Consider the following 17,490-nt stretch of genomic DNA (forward strand, 5'->3'; position numbering starts at 1 on the left):
GGAAATCAGTCCTGAATCTTCAATGGAAGTACTGATGCTGAAGCTGAAGCTCCAATACTTTGGCAACCTGATGCAAAAAGCTGACTCCTTGGAAAAGACCCTGATGCTGGGAAAGACTAAAGGCAAAAGGAGAAGGGGGCAGCAGAGGATGAGATGATTAGATAGCATCACTGATGCAATGGACAGGAATTTGAGCAAAGTCTGGGAGAGAGTGGAGGACAGAAGAGCCTGGTGCGCTGCAGTCCACAGTCACAAAGACTTAATGACTGAACAAAAACAACTGCCAAAATACTCTTTAAAAAGCCCACATTTCTTTTTAAATTGACCCAACAAATAGCTACTGAACACATGTTATGTCCCAATCACTATACTTTATTCTACAATATTATTCTAGGTGGATTCTTGAGGTAGCCTCCATGATCCCTTCATCCTCTATTTACACCCTGGTATGATCAAGGGCAAAACCTTCATTTGTTTCTTTCTACTAAAAAATAATGTACAACCTAAAAGTTGAGAATTATATTTTATTCATTGGCCTTACTAAGGACTATAGCCTAGGATGAAAAGTGAAAGTGTTAGTCACTCAGTTGTCTCCAACTCTTTGTGACCCCATGGGCTGTAGTCCACCAGGCTCCTCTGTTCCTGGAATTCTCCAGGCAAGAATGCTGGAGTGGGTTGTCATTCCCTTCTCCAGGGGATCTTCCTGACCCAAGGATCGAACCTGTCTTCTGCATTGCAGGCAGATTCTTTACCATCAGAGCCACTACAGAAGCCCGTAGCCTAGGACGCATCCTCTCAAATAGCTCTGAGGGACTATTCCAAGGAGATAAGGGAGGAGCCAGGACATGAAAGAGTCTTTGCTGAAAAAACAAAACAAAAACCATGTTGTCAAACATCAAAATATTACTGCTAATCATACACACACACAGCCATCTGAAATGAATGATTTTAGTGCTTTTCTGTGTATGGGAAGATGCTAGAGTCTGGGGTAATAGAAATGAGTCCTTTTAGATATGCATCTTAACTATCTAGACTAGTATCCTGTGTGTCTCCGTCCTATATCCCCCTCTGGGCACACAGCTGGGACAGCTGCAGTGGCTGAAGGCTTGATGGCAGGCAACATTCGCTGCTTACTGAAATGGCAGGCAACGTGTTCTTTTGCCCACACTTCCAACAAACAATACGGCAAAGATATGCATGTGATGATGCGTCTGTGACAGTTTTGATGACATTATTAAAAACTGCCCTTCTTGCTGGAGGCTGTCTCCCTTGCTGGTTCTGAGGAAACAAGTGGCCACGTTGGAAAGCTCCACGTGGCAAGGCACTGAAAGTGGCTTTGAGAACCAGAGAGGGGCCTCCAGCCAGTGACCTGTAAAAGTTTCAGCCAGCATCCAGCAAGAGAAAGAATTTCTCAGTTCTGTAATCCCAAGAAAGTTAATTCTGCCAACAGTCTGAGTAATCTTAGAACAGGATCCTTCTCCAGTTGAGCCTCAGATGAGATTGTAGATCTGGCCAGCACCTTGATTGCCTTATGAGACACCCCTGAGCAGAGTGTCCAGCTCAACCAACCTAGACTCCTTATTCACAGAAACAGAGATAATGCATGTGTGTTGCTTTAAGCCACTAATATTGTGGTAATATCATTCCATAGCAATGAATAACTACAGCTCAGTCTTTACCTTTCTTGACCTTGAAATCTTTGAAGCATGCAGGCCAGTTATTTTGCAGAATGTCCCTCCATCAATCTCATCCTCATGATTAGATTCTCAATTTTGACAGTAATGACATAAATGTAATGTTGTATCCTTTTCAGTATGTTCTACTAAATGTGTATACTGTTAGTTTGTCCCCATATAAGTGATACTGAATCACTTGGTTAGAGGCTCTTTGTTGTAAAGATACTATTTGCCCATGGAATATAATAAAAAACCTGCCAGGTGATACTTTAAGCTATGTAAATATCCCACCCATCATCACACTCTCATCAGTTAATTCTAGTGACCATTAGTGATTTTTCTGGGCTTCCCTAGTGGCTCAGACAGTAAAAGAATCCATCTGATATACAGAAAACCCAGGTTCAACCCCTAGGTCAAGAAGATCCCCTGGAGAAGGGAATGGCTACCCACTCCAGTATTCTTGCCTGGAGAATTCTATGGACAGAGCCTGGTGGGCTATAGTCCATGGGGTCCCAAAGAGTCGGAGGTGACTGAGTGACTAACAACTTCTTTTCAATGATTTTGTAATTACATGATTCCTTTTATATTCATTTTGTTGACATTCTATTGTAAGGAACATTCCTTTCTCTTCTGTTTATTTGCTTATTAGTTATTTATTTATATCAGTATGGAATCACAGTTTCTTATTTTAGTCAATGGTTTAAAATTTGTTACTATCAATATGTCAATATATATCAATATGTATTTTGATATTCTAATTGTTTCAGATTTGCATTGTGCTTCGGAAGCCCTCTGTTCTGAAATGCTGGCATTATGTTTAAGTCTTTCTTATATTCTGTCAAAACAAGATTTTTCCAGGTATATTTTGCACTTTCCCTGTCACAGACCTGGAGTCTTCTACAGAGACTCTTGGTTTCTTTTAAAGTGAAGAAACACATTTTTAAGCCAAAATCTAGGACTAAGTGTATATTCTGCCACATGAATATCATTGCTTCTAGTATTTCTCAGTGATAGTGGGATATATATTGAAATAAGTTAAACAAAATACATGTAAGACATGTACACTAAAAACTTCAAGACACTGCCGGGAGAAATTCTAAAAGATTGAAGTAAATGGATAAATACATACATTAATAGATATAGGACTCAGTGTTATTAAGATGTTGATTATGAAGATGTCTACTGCTTAGCATCTCATAAGGGTGCAATCAGTTTATTGGCTGGAATTGTGGTTGTGGTCTGATTTGAGGTGTGACTGGGGAAATATCTGCTTTTGAGCTCACTTTAGTTCTTAATCTTGCAGTTATAATACCAAAAAATTAATTTTCTTGGTGGCTGGAGCTCCTTGTAGGCTATCAGCTGGAGGCTGCCCACAGCTCTTAAAAGCTGCCTGCATTTCCTTGTCATGTGGGATTTCCCCACATCATGCACACACACACACACACACACACACACACATTTAATTTTTAACCTCCAATTCCATTTCAACATCACAATGTACCTTCTAGGCTTCCCCTTCAACAATGAGGGACCTAGATCCTATTATATGTGCTAATATATTTACTCAATTTTCTCAAGCTTAGAATATATGTTTGCTGTAAGAAAAAAGAAGATACTATGTAGTATTTGAAAAAAAAAACAAGGCAGGAAAGATGTCATGACTTTTATAATCTGTGTTCTCTTTTGGAAAAGGAATTTGATCATTCATGGTTTTATTTGTTTTTTCTAGTTGTATGAACAAAACCTTTAGCAACAGAAATGAGTAAAAGTCATACAGAACCTTGTAAGCCATGTTAGAGATTTGGGTTTTTTCCTAGTACAATGAGAATATAATAGGTTGGAGGGTTTGTCTGTTAGGTCATTGCATTTTTTTGTTGTTGTTAAGTAGCATTTACATCACTTTCCAAGTTATTTCCTCGTAATGTTTATTATTTACTCATCCTTCAACTTATTCTAAAACAAGATTTGATATGCTTAGAGCAATCCATACCAGTAAGTTAGAATGTATGTTAAAAAAAAATGGAGGAAATTGGGATAAAGAATAAAAGGAGCCGGAGAACAAGATGCCAGGGTGAGGCCAATTCAAAATATTCTTAACTTTAAGTACTTTAGAGTTACAAGAGGTACTGTTCTGAGTTTTCTAGAGACTAGAACAGTTTGAAATGCCTCATCCCATCCCTTGAGATATACTCACTCAGGTAACGGCCTTCACAGTAACCCCCACCCAACATCTATACCACACAGAACTGAGACTCACTGATCGGAGAGTCCAGGGATTGTTTTTCTTGCACAATATTTTTAGACACCTTCCTGGTGTCTTATAATTTAACCCTTTCAGGTTGGGAGAGAAAATGGACATTTGGATAATGTCTGTTTATTTAATCATGGTAGCCAACCAAAGCAAGCATTTTAAGCCAAAAATTCACTCCATCCTTAGTTGGAAGTAGAATTTTAAAATATAATTGACCTCCTGAGAGGAGAAATGCATGACCTTCCACAGAGAAACATTGAGCACTGAGGAGATGGTCTTTAGGTCATGAGCACTATAATCACGATCATAGTAAGAAATTAGAAGATCATCCTCATTTTAAAATCTGATATAACTTATCACGTATTATTTCATACTCCTTTGCTTGCTTTTTACTAGTTTGTGGCTACTTGCATAAAGCAGTGAAGTTTCGAAGAAATGGAAATGACAAAAGGACAATTATTTAATGAAGGAAGTATAAACCATTGCACTGGGGGACTGGAAGACATTTCTTAAAGTTCTCATACTATCTGTTTAATTACGTGTTTCTATGTAGTGAGTAATGTCTTACATTCTTGCCAAGAATATTTTGAAAGGAGTTTGTTAAAAGTATGTCAGCTAAATCACTTTTGGTATATCACTGCTAATGGTGTCGTTCACACGTTGTGAAACACACAGCTCCAGTTTAATTCTGCCAAAAAAATTAGGTCATTGCAAAATACCATATTAAAACTGCAGGGAGATGGGGATGAGAATAAAGCAAGGGAAGACTCCCAATTCTTTTTTGTGAAGCATGATAGAAGTGAAGTGAAAGTCGCTCAGTCGTGTCTGACTCTTTGCAGCCCCTTAGACTATACAGCGGAGAAGGCAATGGCAACCCACTCCAGTACTCTTGCCTGGAAAAATCCCATGGGCGGAGGAGCCTGGTAGGCTGCAGTCCATGGGGTCGGGAAGAGTGGGACACGACTGAGCAACTTCACTTTGACTTTCACTTTCATGCATTGGAGAAGGAAATGGCGACTCACTCCAGTGTTCTTGCCTGGAGAATCTGGGGTCGCACAGAGTCGGACACGACTGAAGCAACTTAGCAGCAGCAGCAGCAGCAGCAGCAGACTATACAGTCCAGGGAATTCTCCAGGCCAGAATACTGGAGTGGGTAGCCTCTCCCTTCTCCAGGGGATCATCCCAACCCAGGGATCGAACCCAGGTCTCCCGCAGTTACAGGCAGTTTCTTTACCAGCTGAGCCACAAGGGAAGCCCTATCAAAGCATGATAAGGATAACGACAAAACAGGGTAGGAATGCTGAGCCCTTTTAAACGGATACATTTTTTTGTGGTATGTGTACTTTAATTCCAGTTCAATATAAATGACGAATTAAAAACTGGGCTAACTGGCTGCTCTGCACGGTACCTGGGGACTGCCCATAGATCAAGTTAACCTACTTGTATGGAGATTTGTGATTTCATACACAAACCATGGTGATTATTGTATCTCAATTTACCTTTATCTTGAAGGCAGTTAATTTATACTTACTATGGTTATTAACGTTAATCACAGGAATGGCTCTGTTAGAAGTTACCCACCAGGACTGTTCAATCTATTTTGGTGACTCACGTCCCGGATCTCGTCACCCCAGATGTGGTCCTTGGCTGGGGCGCCCTGAGCCGTTGCGCCGTCAGGGCTTCGTGGGAGGTGGGTCCCAGCTCCTCCCAGACCCACGCGCTGATCTGGCGGAAAGTGAGGCAGGACACTCATTGTTCTCCCAGGCCCGGAGAGAAGAGCGCTACCAGCTACCGGCTACCAGCACCTCTCATTTTCGGGCGAAAATTTCCCCAGCTACAGCTCTCTGGGTTTGGGCTGGGTCTCCACAGCGTGACCTTCCCTTGCCTAGAGAGGGACGCTCAGCGAACACATCCACCGTCACCTTTGCGCGCTCCTCCGGAGCCGGCTTGGCATGCAGCGCACCCCAGCGGCCGCCCGGCCTCCTTTCTAGTCCTGGCCACTAGGCTTCCGGAGAGCTCGCCAGTCGCCGCCCCGGCCGCCCCGGAATCTAGAGACTAGAGAGACTTCCAGAGCCAGTCTCAGACAGACCCCGGGGAAGGCGCGGGGCTGCGGCACCCCCACCCCCCGCCCGCCGCACCTGGAAACGGTGAGGACCTGGAGAGGCGGGGCGCGGCAGGAGGCTGGCCCGGCGACTGAGCAGCTCCGCCGAAAGCCGGCCCGACTGAAGCAGGGCGAAGGGGGAGGGTCTCGAGGCGAGTTCTGCTCCTCCGAGGGAGGGACCCCAGCTGGAGTGGAAAACCAGCACCAGCTGACCGCAGAGACACGCCGCGCTGATCATGGAGAGGGCCGGCCCCGGCTCCGCGCGGCCGCAACAGCAATGGGACCAGGACTCGGTCGAAGCGTGGCTGGACGATCACTGGGACTTTACCTTCTCTTACTTTGTTAGGAAAGGCACCAGGTAAGAAGAGGAGCCACGGAAGACCCGGCCGGGGCATGGAGCGTGACCTGGGGTTTCTCTCTCTCCTCTATTGAATTTTCCCCTTCTTTAAGCATTAAACAGTCTCCACTCTCAGGCCCTTTGCTTTTGAAGTTGGGCTATGATCTTACGGTGTAGAGACCTCGACTTTTAAGGCGAGTACAGTCGAAAAACCCAAGCGTCGGATCCGATCCAACTTGCTCACAAAAGTTCAAATCCAAAAATGTATGTGCCGAACCCCCACCCCCACCCCCTCCACACGCCGGCAGCCCTGGTACTCCCTGGGAGCAAGATTATTTCCATATATTTGCTCTCACGGGCCTTTCTCTAGCCTCCTGGTTCCCCTAAATCTCCTTAGCGAAACCAAAACAGTTTTTGACCCCCTTCCCTGCAGCTCCGGAAGCACCATTTCCAACGCGGTCCCCGTGGCTCCGCTCCTCCCCCGTCCCCCTTTGCCCCGGCCCTGGCGGGGCGGGGAAGCCGGGGTAGTGGCGAGACCGAGAAGCAGCCCAAAGGCAGCACCATGCCGGAACCTTCCCAGAGTGAGTGCTTTCGTCTTTTGCCCCGCTTCCAGTCCCCTGGTTGTCCCGCGCTCTTCCTTTCCTTCGCGTCTGCGCGCAAGGCGGTGGCGTGGAAGGCGCTCCGCGGAGGGGCTGGCGGCGCGCACACAAAGGACGGCGGAGAGCTGACCCCGGGGGGTGGCAGGTCCCGCGCGGCCCGAGGCCACCCCGGAGGCCAGTCTTCCTGGTCCGGAGCCAAGCGCCGGGCCGGCTGCTGCGGAGGGTGGGAAGGAGGGAGCCTGTGCTTGGGGAGGAGGCTGCGCAGCGGACAGTCGAGGCGCGCGTGGGAAACGCCCGCGGGAGCATTGGAGAGGCATCCAGGCTGAAGCCGAGGGGCTAGGAGGGTGGAACGAAGAGTGGGAGGCGGGCGGGTGCCCGGAAGCCGGAGAGTTGATGCGAAGCCGCAGCGAGGGCGAGGCTGCTGCGCGCGGACGCGGGCTGACTCCCAGGCGCACTCCTTTGGGGAAGGGGCCCGGACTTCGCCGTCGCCGGCTCGGGGCAGCGGCCTTCGGGCAGCAGGAGCTGGCCGCCTCGGGCGGGAGGGAGGCGCGCGCGGGGCGGTAATGGTGGAGGAGCCGGCCGGGGCTGGCCGCCGGGCTCCCACCCGCCGGCGCACGGCCGCGGTCCGGCCTGGCGCTCCCCGCCAGGGGGCGGCGCGGCGCGGGGCGAGCGGGCGGCGGCGGGCGGCGGCGCGACGGCGGGGACCGTAGGGAAGCCGGCTTCGAGCGACTCGCCTCACCTGGGCGAGTCGTCGCCCCCGACGCCTCCTGCAGTCCAGGGTCCGCCGAGGCCGCCTGGTGTGCACCTCCAACTTCCCACGTTTGCTATGTTGCCTTTTGGAGACAAAACAAGGTACTTCAGCACTGCCCCCGTCTTTCCCACTTTTCCCGGGGGGCGGGGTGGGGCCGGGTGCTGTGCTGGGTGGTGGCACCCGGGTCACACTGGCTGGGAGATGCTTTATTGAAAACGCGTTCTTTGACAGTTTTGTCTTCCTTTACATTCCTGCAGATGTAATATTTTTGAAATCTTAGTTGAGTCTTTTTAACTCCCGTTTCTCCCAGCGAACGTTCAGGGTTGCTATCGGTTTGATGACTTCGGGGGTTTTTCACAGAGGTGAAGGTTTGGGGACAAACCTTATCTCTTCTGTTTAATTATTCCGCCTTCCTTTTAAAATCCTCTTCTCCGTCGCTTTCGTCTTCTATCACAATATTTAATCTGGGGTGACCAGAGGATAAACCCTGAATAAAAGTGGTTTCTTTCCGAAGGGCACTTTTCTGCGCGTTTGGGGTGAGCACCAAGCCCCTCTAGGCCTGGAATGATCCATTGCTGGAGGCCAACAGTTTCTAGAGGTCGCCTCCTCCGAGGCCGTCTGTCCCCGGATTCCTTTCACTGTTTGCACACTTCCACCCTTAATGAATTACAGCGCATAAGAGACTGGGCAGGAGAACTGGGCTGATCTTTTAAGTGTGTAGGAGGATGTTCTTTAGAGATGTGCCTTAGGCATATTATTAAGAACGAACGAAATTATTTATTTAAAAATCAGCGTTGATATCCTTTTCTTTGTTTTCTCTCCTCTCCCTTTAAAAACACAAACTTTGGGGTGTTTGGCGGTAGCTTTTAACTCATACATAAGAACACTTCACTTTGAGAATCTGCCAAAACTTGAAGAGTAATATTTTTTTCCTAATAAATGAATTAAGTTACATTTCTTTTCACATTTTTTTTTCTCCGAAGTAGCATAGGATTAAAATCTCAATTCTCAAAATTACACTTCTTAGCGTAAAATTTAGATCATCTGGAGTTTTTATATTACAGTTGATGTTGAGAGTAGGCTGAACACTTTCTGTGATGTGTGTGTGTGTGTGTGTGTGTGTGTGTGTGTGTGTATAATCTTGAGAGAAGAGTTTATGTTGAGTAGAAGTTGGAAAACGAAAGTGAAGATATTCAAGAATAGTGCAGGCCCTCAGTTTTAGGAATTACAAAGTGCTGGAAGTTGTCAGTGTGAAGAATATAATCTGAGTCTTGTGTGTAGCCATAATTTTTTCTAGAAACAATATTCCAGTTTGGGCTTATATTTGATAGCGTTAACTGGAGACTTAAAATTTTAAGAATGAGAGGGTGGACATAAAAATGCCAACCTGCTGAACACTGTGTGATTCACACGGTTGTGGTAAAATCTTACTGCAGACACTAACTGTACAGCTAAGTTGTGTGTGTGTGTGTGTGTAACAAGAAGCTCGTGTTACTTTGCTCCCCTCCTTTCTCAAATTTTGTATGTATAAAATGAATACTGTTGTAATTCAGGAAACTTGTGAAATAGAATAGTTCTGTAGGGGCAGTTTGCGTGTTTATTTATTTAAAATAAATTTGGATTTACTTAGATTGGCTATCTGCATCTGTAGACAGGCTTATTGGTAGAACTATTTCCTCCTTATTTGATTTAATTGTTTGACATTTATGTATGCGTCTCTGTTCTCTTCCCAGACTGAATGGTCTGCACCCAATAGTAGTCATTGAATAGAAGGAAGGTTCTGGCACTCCTAAACTCTCGTTTAAACACCTGTGAATTTTGATTGACCTGGAAAGCAATTATTGCTGCTATATTACATTGTTTTCCATAATATCTTTCAATACAGAGCTAAACACCTCCTTAAAAGCCAGAGCGTGCAGCACACAAATAAATGGTTTTTAGCAATCAAAACCTGGTTAAGTGAATTTGAGAGCGTCAGTTGAATAATTCATCACATAATCTATTGGCATAAAAATTAGTTTGCGACTAGAAACTAAAACCTATGGAAAACTCCCACCCTTGCTGTTGTAGAAAACTTTGCAGTCCTACAGGTTTGAGATACCATGTTCATTAAGGGCTTATGTGCTCCCGCCTTTGCAGATGAAGCCTTTCTGGTGCTAATGCCACTTTAACAGCTGTTGTTATTCTTGACAGCATATTAGAATAATTTACCTTTCAATAGTTACTTACTGCCTCCATGATTGTGGGCAGGGTTTTATGTTATTTAGTATTGAGGAGGTAATATGATTGACTTTTTAGTGCTTTGTTTTGTACTAGACAAAAGCAGAATATTTGGCACATACTGGAAAGAGGAGATATTAAATGAGGGTAACTTTTTATGACTTCTTGGATCAAAGTCCAGAAACAGCAGTTTTACGCTCCCATACAGTTTTCTATGATAGACTTTTTATTTAACGCTGCAAAGCTGTGGTGAATTAGTTGGTGTTCCAGGTTCACTGTTCAGGATTCTTTCTTGTTTGTTTTTAATATTATTTTTTCATCTCTTGAAACTGTAATTATTATTGGCAAAATATTTTTCTTAAAGTCAGATGATGGGTGTAAAATAAATATTGCTATTCACTCTTTAAAATGATTATTTCTGTATCATATAGGAATATAACCTTTTCACAATTTTCAGACAAACATTTTGTTAAACATTTTGTTAAGTAATCATTAAGGTTGAAGACAATAAAATCCTGTGGGTATTGACTTAGTCGGGCTTTGATATTATTTCTAATATTTTTATTATGGTAATTCTGGTGTGATAATGTCCTTTTATCCTTGTATTGCTTATAACCAGGGTCCTTATAGCCAGCTCTAAGGCACTTTTTAGTGCCCTAAAAGTTCTCATGTGGATTGAATTTGGATGTGATTGAATCTGGAAGAATCCGCAGGAGCCCCTGAAATGATGCTTCTCATCGCTGTTCTGTCACTAATGTTCTCAAGGTTTTCTATTTAGTTCCATTTTTAAAGCCCCCAGTACAAGATCATGATTCCTAAAACTGTGGTAGAACCCAATGCAGTGGCAGTTAGTCATAAATATCTCAAAATAAATATATTTGTTTAATATTAATATAATACTTAGGCTTGTAATGCATTTCATTAACTTTTTTTTCAGTTTGTGATCTAAAGTGAAAATGAAGTCCCTCAGTGAGGTCCGACTCTTTGTGATCCCATGGACTGTAACCTATCAGGCTCCTCTGTCCATGGGATTTTCCAGGCAGTAGTACTGGAGTGGATTGCCATTTCCTTCTCCAGGGGATCTTCCTGACCCAGGGATCAAACCCCGGTCTCCCGCATTGTAGACAGACGCTTTACTGTCTGAGCCACCAGGGAAGTCCTAAAGGACTTATCTTTGTGATCTAAAGATCTATAGAAATTGCTAATATTTTCATGAAGTCATCTTCAGTCCCTGAAGATGAACAACTTTTAGCGTTTTGATTATGTCGTGCAACAGAATCTCCTATTTAGATAGTTCCACCTGAAGCAGTGACTTGAGTCTTGTCTCTGATATCATTTCTTTAAAAATATTTGAAGGTGTTTTCAAGTTTTATGGGTAGAGTTTGTACCTTCACCCTTAGCTGATTACAGAGAGTATGTCTTACCAAGATGCTTCGCTTCCTCTAGATTTGAAGACATGATTTAACTTTAAACTGCTTGAACTTCATAATACATTTTAATAATGGTTGGGAGAAAGTTCTTTCCTACTTAACATGGCTGGGGAAAACTGCTTGGTGTTTATTAGTTTGTCCCCCAAATATTTTTCAAACTAACAGTTTGGTAAACCTGTAACTGTTGTATTGAGTTGTTTTCTTTCTTTGTTTTCAGGGCTAAGTGTAGGATAAAGGCTCTTCTTAGGATAAAAGCCTTTGGTAAGGACTGCGGAGAAGGCAATGGCACCCCACTCCAGTACTCTTGCCTGGAAAATCCCATGGATGGAGGGGCCTGGTGGGCTGCAGTCCATGGGGTCGCTAAGAGTCAGACAGGACTGAGCGACTTCACTTTCACTTTTCACTTTCATGCATTGGAGAAGGAAATGGCAACCCACTCCAGTGTTCTTGCCTGGAGAATCCCAGGGACGGGGGAGCCTGGTGGGCTGCCGTCTATGGGGTCGCACAGGGTCGGACACGACTGAAGCGACTTAGCAGCAGCAGCAGCAGCAGAGTAATTAAATAAATCACTGAGTTGATTGATAGTGAAGGGTTGAAAAATGACTGAATTTTGAATGCAGAGTAGCTACTGACTATGCAGGACTTCCTATGAGATTAGTTTAGCTGGACAGATACAGATTTAGTTGACCAATTGATGTGGCTGATTGATGTGGCCTTGGAAATATCTGTTAAATCAGGTTCAGTTAAAAAAAAAAAAAAAAAAAAGTACCTGTGAATTACAACCTAAGAATAAAAACTGAAGAAACTTTTCCGTATGAGTCATTCACTTGATACTTAGCTCTGTAATCTTACTTACTGACTTGGTATTCTCATTTTATTTTGAATCTTTTTTTTTTTCATGGTGTAAGTGCTTTATTCATTTTCTCTAACTGGCAGGAATTTATATGTATTGCCAACTAAATATCAGGTAGGTAAAGCAAACTGAGTGTTAAGTTTATAAGAATCATTCTGATAAATATTCTTAAAAGCTTCTAAAAGCCTTTTATTGGTAGGACAGGAAGTTTCCTTTGTTTTTTCCCAAAGATGTTATGGAAAAAAGCAAACTTTTCCAACTCAATATATATATGGATGTGTGTGTGTATATGTGTGTATATATATGCCCCACTTGTAGTTTGTAGTGAACTTGCTTTTTAAAGTCTTAGGTGCCATTGTTAGCTTCTGTGTTCTTTGAAACTGTTTCCTTGATTCTGAATCATAAAGTAAGATTAACTTTTTTCACACTGTCTTTTCGGACTAATTTTATTACATCTAAACTTGAGAGAGAAGAGTCTCCTATCTGATATAATATCACTGGTAATAATCATGAAAAAAGTAATCACTTCTACTTTCTGTTGCATAAGCGTGCTGAGGTTATAAGAAAAGATCCTAATTTTTTTTTTAAGCTGGTGAAATATTTAAAACACACACAGGATCTTTGAACTTTATAGAGCTGGAGATCATGTAATTCAGTGTTTCTCAAATTTAAGTAACCTTCCCCTGTTAAAGAAAGACATTCTTATTGACCTCCATTATTTTAGTTAAAAAACTTTCGGTCACAAATGACAGAAATTCATGTTGAACTCATACAAAATTGACATTCTTGGGGATTGGTTTGGATGTGAAATTCAGTGTAATGACATCATCATGTCAGTATTTTTTTTTCTTTTTGGCCTGTATAAATATCTAATCAATCTGTCTTTCCCTCTTTCTTCCCTCCATCCATCTCACCATCCATTCATCCCACCATCCATCCATTTGTCCAGCCATCCTTTTGATGCTATGCTATATTGATTTTAGTCTCCAGCAGGCTTTCTTCATGTGCTGGAACATTTTTCTTGGCAAGTTTATGTGGGTCTTAAACTTTTGATGTTTGAGAAATACCTTCTTATCCATGTCAGTCCTCTCAGAATTATTTTGGCCTTACTTGCATAATTTGCCTGCTCTGGACCAACCTTTATTTCTGGAAGAATAGGTTTGTCTCCTTACTTCGTTGGGGCAGTGACCCATAGTGTGATGTGTCAGTGGGGGAGGAGAAGTTCCCAAACGAAAGTGATGTGAGTGCACCCAGAAGTGCCAGCTATCTGCTGTACCTAGTATTGACTTTCTCTTATTTTAATGCTAGTTAAATGTGGAATTCTTAAGAGTAGGTATAATTTAATCATAGCTATAGCATTTGTGCAACTGCAATACCAAAATAAATGTGTAAGTTGATTATGAATAAAATGATAAAACTCTAGCCAAATGCAAATTGACAACACTCATTAAATCATCCTTGCGGAGTGAATGTGGCCCTAATTGCAATATAATGCTGGGATCTGCTGAGGCCATCTTGCCTTTACTACAGTTGCCTGTGATGTTTCATTTTTCCCACTGGGTCTCTCTGAACAGTCATGAAACTTTTAGTCCTATAGCACAGTACACCAGCTTTGGGTTTTACTTGGCTTGAAAGCATATTTGCATATTAAATCTACCTCTTTTATTTTCTCGTTATCCCAGAACCACTGGGCTGCAGTGTGACTGTAAACACAAATATAACTTGACTCCTAAAATTGCAGGATGGTAGTTGGTTATAAGGTAGTCATCCCAGTAATTTAAAGTATACGTCTTTGTCTGTCTTTGTTGTTGGTATTGTCATGAGTGTGAAAACAGAATTGCAGCATTTCCATTGAAACCCTGTGTGTGTGCGTGTTAGTCACTCAGTTGTGTCCAGCTCTCTGTGACCCCGTGGACTGTAGCCCACCAGGCTTCTCTGTCCATGGGATTCTCCAGGCAAGAATACTGGAGTAGATTGCTGTGCCCTCCTCCTGGGGATCTTCCCAACACAGGGAATGAACACAGGTCTCCTGCATTGCAAGCTGGTTCTTTACCATCTGAACCTACTACAGATCTTCAAAACATACTTGCCTCAGACTCTGAGGGCTTCTCATACTTCAGATTGAGACATGCCAATCTAGTCTAATCTTTTCTCCATGTCTAAGCTGCAAAACAAATTGACTTACATATTTACAGCATAGATTTTGGTTATTAGATTTTCTTTTAAATGTAAATAGATACTTCTTTAAGGAACATTTTTCATACATGTGATTATGAATGCATGGAAAATTGCAAATCATGTCTCTTCCAACTCTTGGTCAAATTTGAATGTAAAACCATATGAAATGGTTATGCATTTGATTTATATTTGGTCCCAGTAAGCTTCTGAGATGTTTTCATAGCTGGAGAAGACTTGGGAATGTTAAATAACTTTAGGCAGCATTTGTTTGTAATCCATGCCAGAAGCAAGGGAATTACTCAGTGTAACATCAGAGTAGAGGTTATTGTAGAAATCACTTGGAGGTGTCTCAGATCTCTCCTGTTTCATTGAATACCCTGTTATAGTATGGTAATCTTTTATTCTTATTAACCCTTGCTTTTTTTCTTCTTTTTTAATTGAAGTATAGTTGATTTAGGAATATTGTGTGAGTTTCAGGTTTACAGCAAAGTGATTCAGTTATATATGTATCAGTTTTATATATATGTATAGTATGTATATTTTATATATATGTTCTTTTTTCAGATTCTTTTCCGTTACAATAAACCATTGCTTCTTAAAGGGAACGCTGTTTGGCCTTTGGTAGTGATACATTTTGTTGTGAGAAGCTGCTCAGCATCTTGCAGGATGTTTAACATCCCTGGGCTCAGCCACTAAATGTCAGGAACACCCCGATTGTTTTGACACACATTTCCAAATGCCCCCCAAAGTCTGGCACCAGTACTTGGTTGGGAACCACTGTTCTGAGCCCTTTAAAATTTATTTCAGTTTACGATGGTTGAAGGCCCCAGCTAGGACAGATTTAAGCTTCAACTCCCAAACTACATCTTTCTTAAGAGTATGACCTTTAGGTACTTTATTTGCTTTCTCTGTAAAATATTAATAATAACATTACTTCTGGTGTTCTTAAGAAATTTAAAGGAAATAATGCATATTTTAAAATCTTTTTTTTAGAGTGATTTTCAGTAGGTTACAATTTATTTTATGTTGGAAATCATCAGTGGTTTAATTATAATTGCAAGTTTGGGGAGTCATCCCCCTATTCTGATACATGGAAATTAGAACAACAGAATAGGGATTTAATAGACTTTGTGTCCTCATTTTTAAAGTGAATTTTTATTAATGGTTTGAACAGAACCTTCTGAAGACTGTGTAAGGTACTGGAAAGGAATCGGAATGAGAGTTCAGACCTCCCGTCTGTGTCCCCAGCTTGGTAACTGGCCCAGGTTAATAGACCTTGGCTTTATGTGAGATGGGAGTGGTGAGAAATCAAGGCAGAGAGATTTATAAATGAGTTTAAAATTCTCTTCCATCTCTAAGCATTCTTGATTCTCACCAGAAGAGCAGAGTGTCAATTTCTCAAATTTGAAGTTTCCTTCTTTAAGTATTTTCCAAGTAAGAGTGGTGGATCTGGGTCAAAGTGTCCAAACATGGCGACTGAGACTGTAAAATTAGGGTCCAGGAGCAGGAGAAATATCTGTTCTATTTTATGTGAGTTATTGTGTGTTTTTCCTACAGATGATTTTAGCCCATTTCCATATGTTATCAACCATCCTTTGACAGGAAATTAGTACTCTTTTTGATATTCACATGAAGATGGAAAAAGCACTGGAAAGAAAGAGAAAGGGGTGATGTTTTAACAGTGGCCTTAAAAACGTGTCCCTGCATTGTGTTTTATGGATCATTCAGGGCCTGCAGCTTTTTGTTCTGTTTTATTTGAGGCGCCCTGCAAATCTCCCCAAATGTTATACCACACGAGGGTAACATCCATGAGGCTCAAGTATCAACCTACTTACAGAATTCCCCCAAGTAAGCCCCCTTGGGTAGGAACTAAAACGGACCGACTTTAATCCCTAAATCTCCTGTAGCAAATGTTAAAGCATTGTTTTTATCAAGTATTGAAACCATTCCCAGTTTAAAATTATGGTTTTTATGAAATATTGTTAAGGTTTTTACCATAGGCAGTTAGTTGTATATTTTATCACAATTGTTAAACAGTTTTATTATATCTTTGGTATTTAGAAACCACATCATCCTCCAAATTCTATAACTTATTTTTTAGCGATTAAGTTCTGAGTAGTAATAGAAAAAAAAATTATGCTCTCACAGTGATTTTTCTCAGCTAAATGATCAGCTCTTATTCTTTATGTATTATTTAGAAAATTATGTCATACATAAGTAGTTATTGGTCTAAGGAGTCCATGTTTTTTCAATTCTAATTTGAGAAACTACAGACATTAGAACACCTTTTTTGTTTTGCACAAGTGTTTTTGTAGAGAAATTAGTGCTTTTAAACTAGGAGCTTGGAAAACAAATGGCTAACATCTAGTTATTCTGTAAAAATCCATGAATACATTCTTTTTATTTTTATAAAAAATTTAATTGCCTTTGAAAATATCCTCCAGTTAATGTTTGATTAACTTAAAAACAGTAACTGTAATATTTTAAACCTTTAGTACCAGACTCTGTGCAATCACTTTATAGGTGTCATTTTTCTTAATTTTCTTAAGAAGCCTATGAGGATTAATACCCTTATCTTCATTTTATAGACAGCATAAATCTTAGAAGCGACTCCAGTTGAAGCCTAAGTCTGTCCCACCTGGGGCCCTTCATTCTCTACTGAAGTTCAGTGTCAGTATTAATGGAAACAAAGGAAAGACTCAGAGATTTAATATCATGAGAAATTTAACTCAGGAAGAGGCTGAGGTTCCTGCTGGTGCCTCTAATGTGCAAGCACGTCACTAAATGAGCTGCCTAGAGACCTTGCCCAAGTCGGTTTTGTTTCCATATATGATTTTAAAGCATAAAAAGTGGGAACTCTCTAGTGATATCTTAAAATAGAATGGCTGAAAATGTAGGTATTAGACTGTTAACAATTATATTCTTAGTATTAGGCTATGGATACACTACGTGCAGTATATTTTCAAAGAATTTTTATCCTCTGGTACATTATTTTAGGCAAGAGTACAAAACACATTAAGCTAGTTGCTCTACAAGTAGGTTTCATCTAATTATATTTTTAGCTCATGAGAATTATTATGTTTACATTAGAATT

The 17,490-nt window shown here is 41.6% G+C and overlaps 1 protein-coding gene across 3 annotated transcripts in view; it reads left to right on the forward strand.

Moving 5' to 3' along the window:
• The first annotated feature begins 5,934 nt into the window (after positions 1 to 5,934).
• Positions 5,935 to 17,490, forward strand: part of PDE5A (phosphodiesterase 5A) — a 151,686-nt gene continuing 140,130 nt past the window's right edge. Inside the window, exon 1 of one of the 3 annotated variants that reach the window (XM_070371936.1) lies at positions 5,935 to 6,386. In XM_070371936.1, the coding sequence (XP_070228037.1) occupies positions 6,265 to 6,386 (122 nt within the window). In that variant the 5' untranslated portion in view covers positions 5,935 to 6,264. Of the gene's footprint in view, positions 6,387 to 6,788; positions 6,947 to 7,656; positions 7,817 to 17,490 lie in introns of those variants that run through there. The other 2 variants (XM_070371938.1, XM_070371937.1) reach the window with 2 other exon arrangements.

The sequence above is a fragment of the Bos mutus genome, chromosome 6 (genome assembly GCF_027580195.1).
Source record: "Bos mutus isolate GX-2022 chromosome 6, NWIPB_WYAK_1.1, whole genome shotgun sequence".
NCBI lineage: Eukaryota > Metazoa > Chordata > Mammalia > Artiodactyla > Bovidae > Bos > Bos mutus.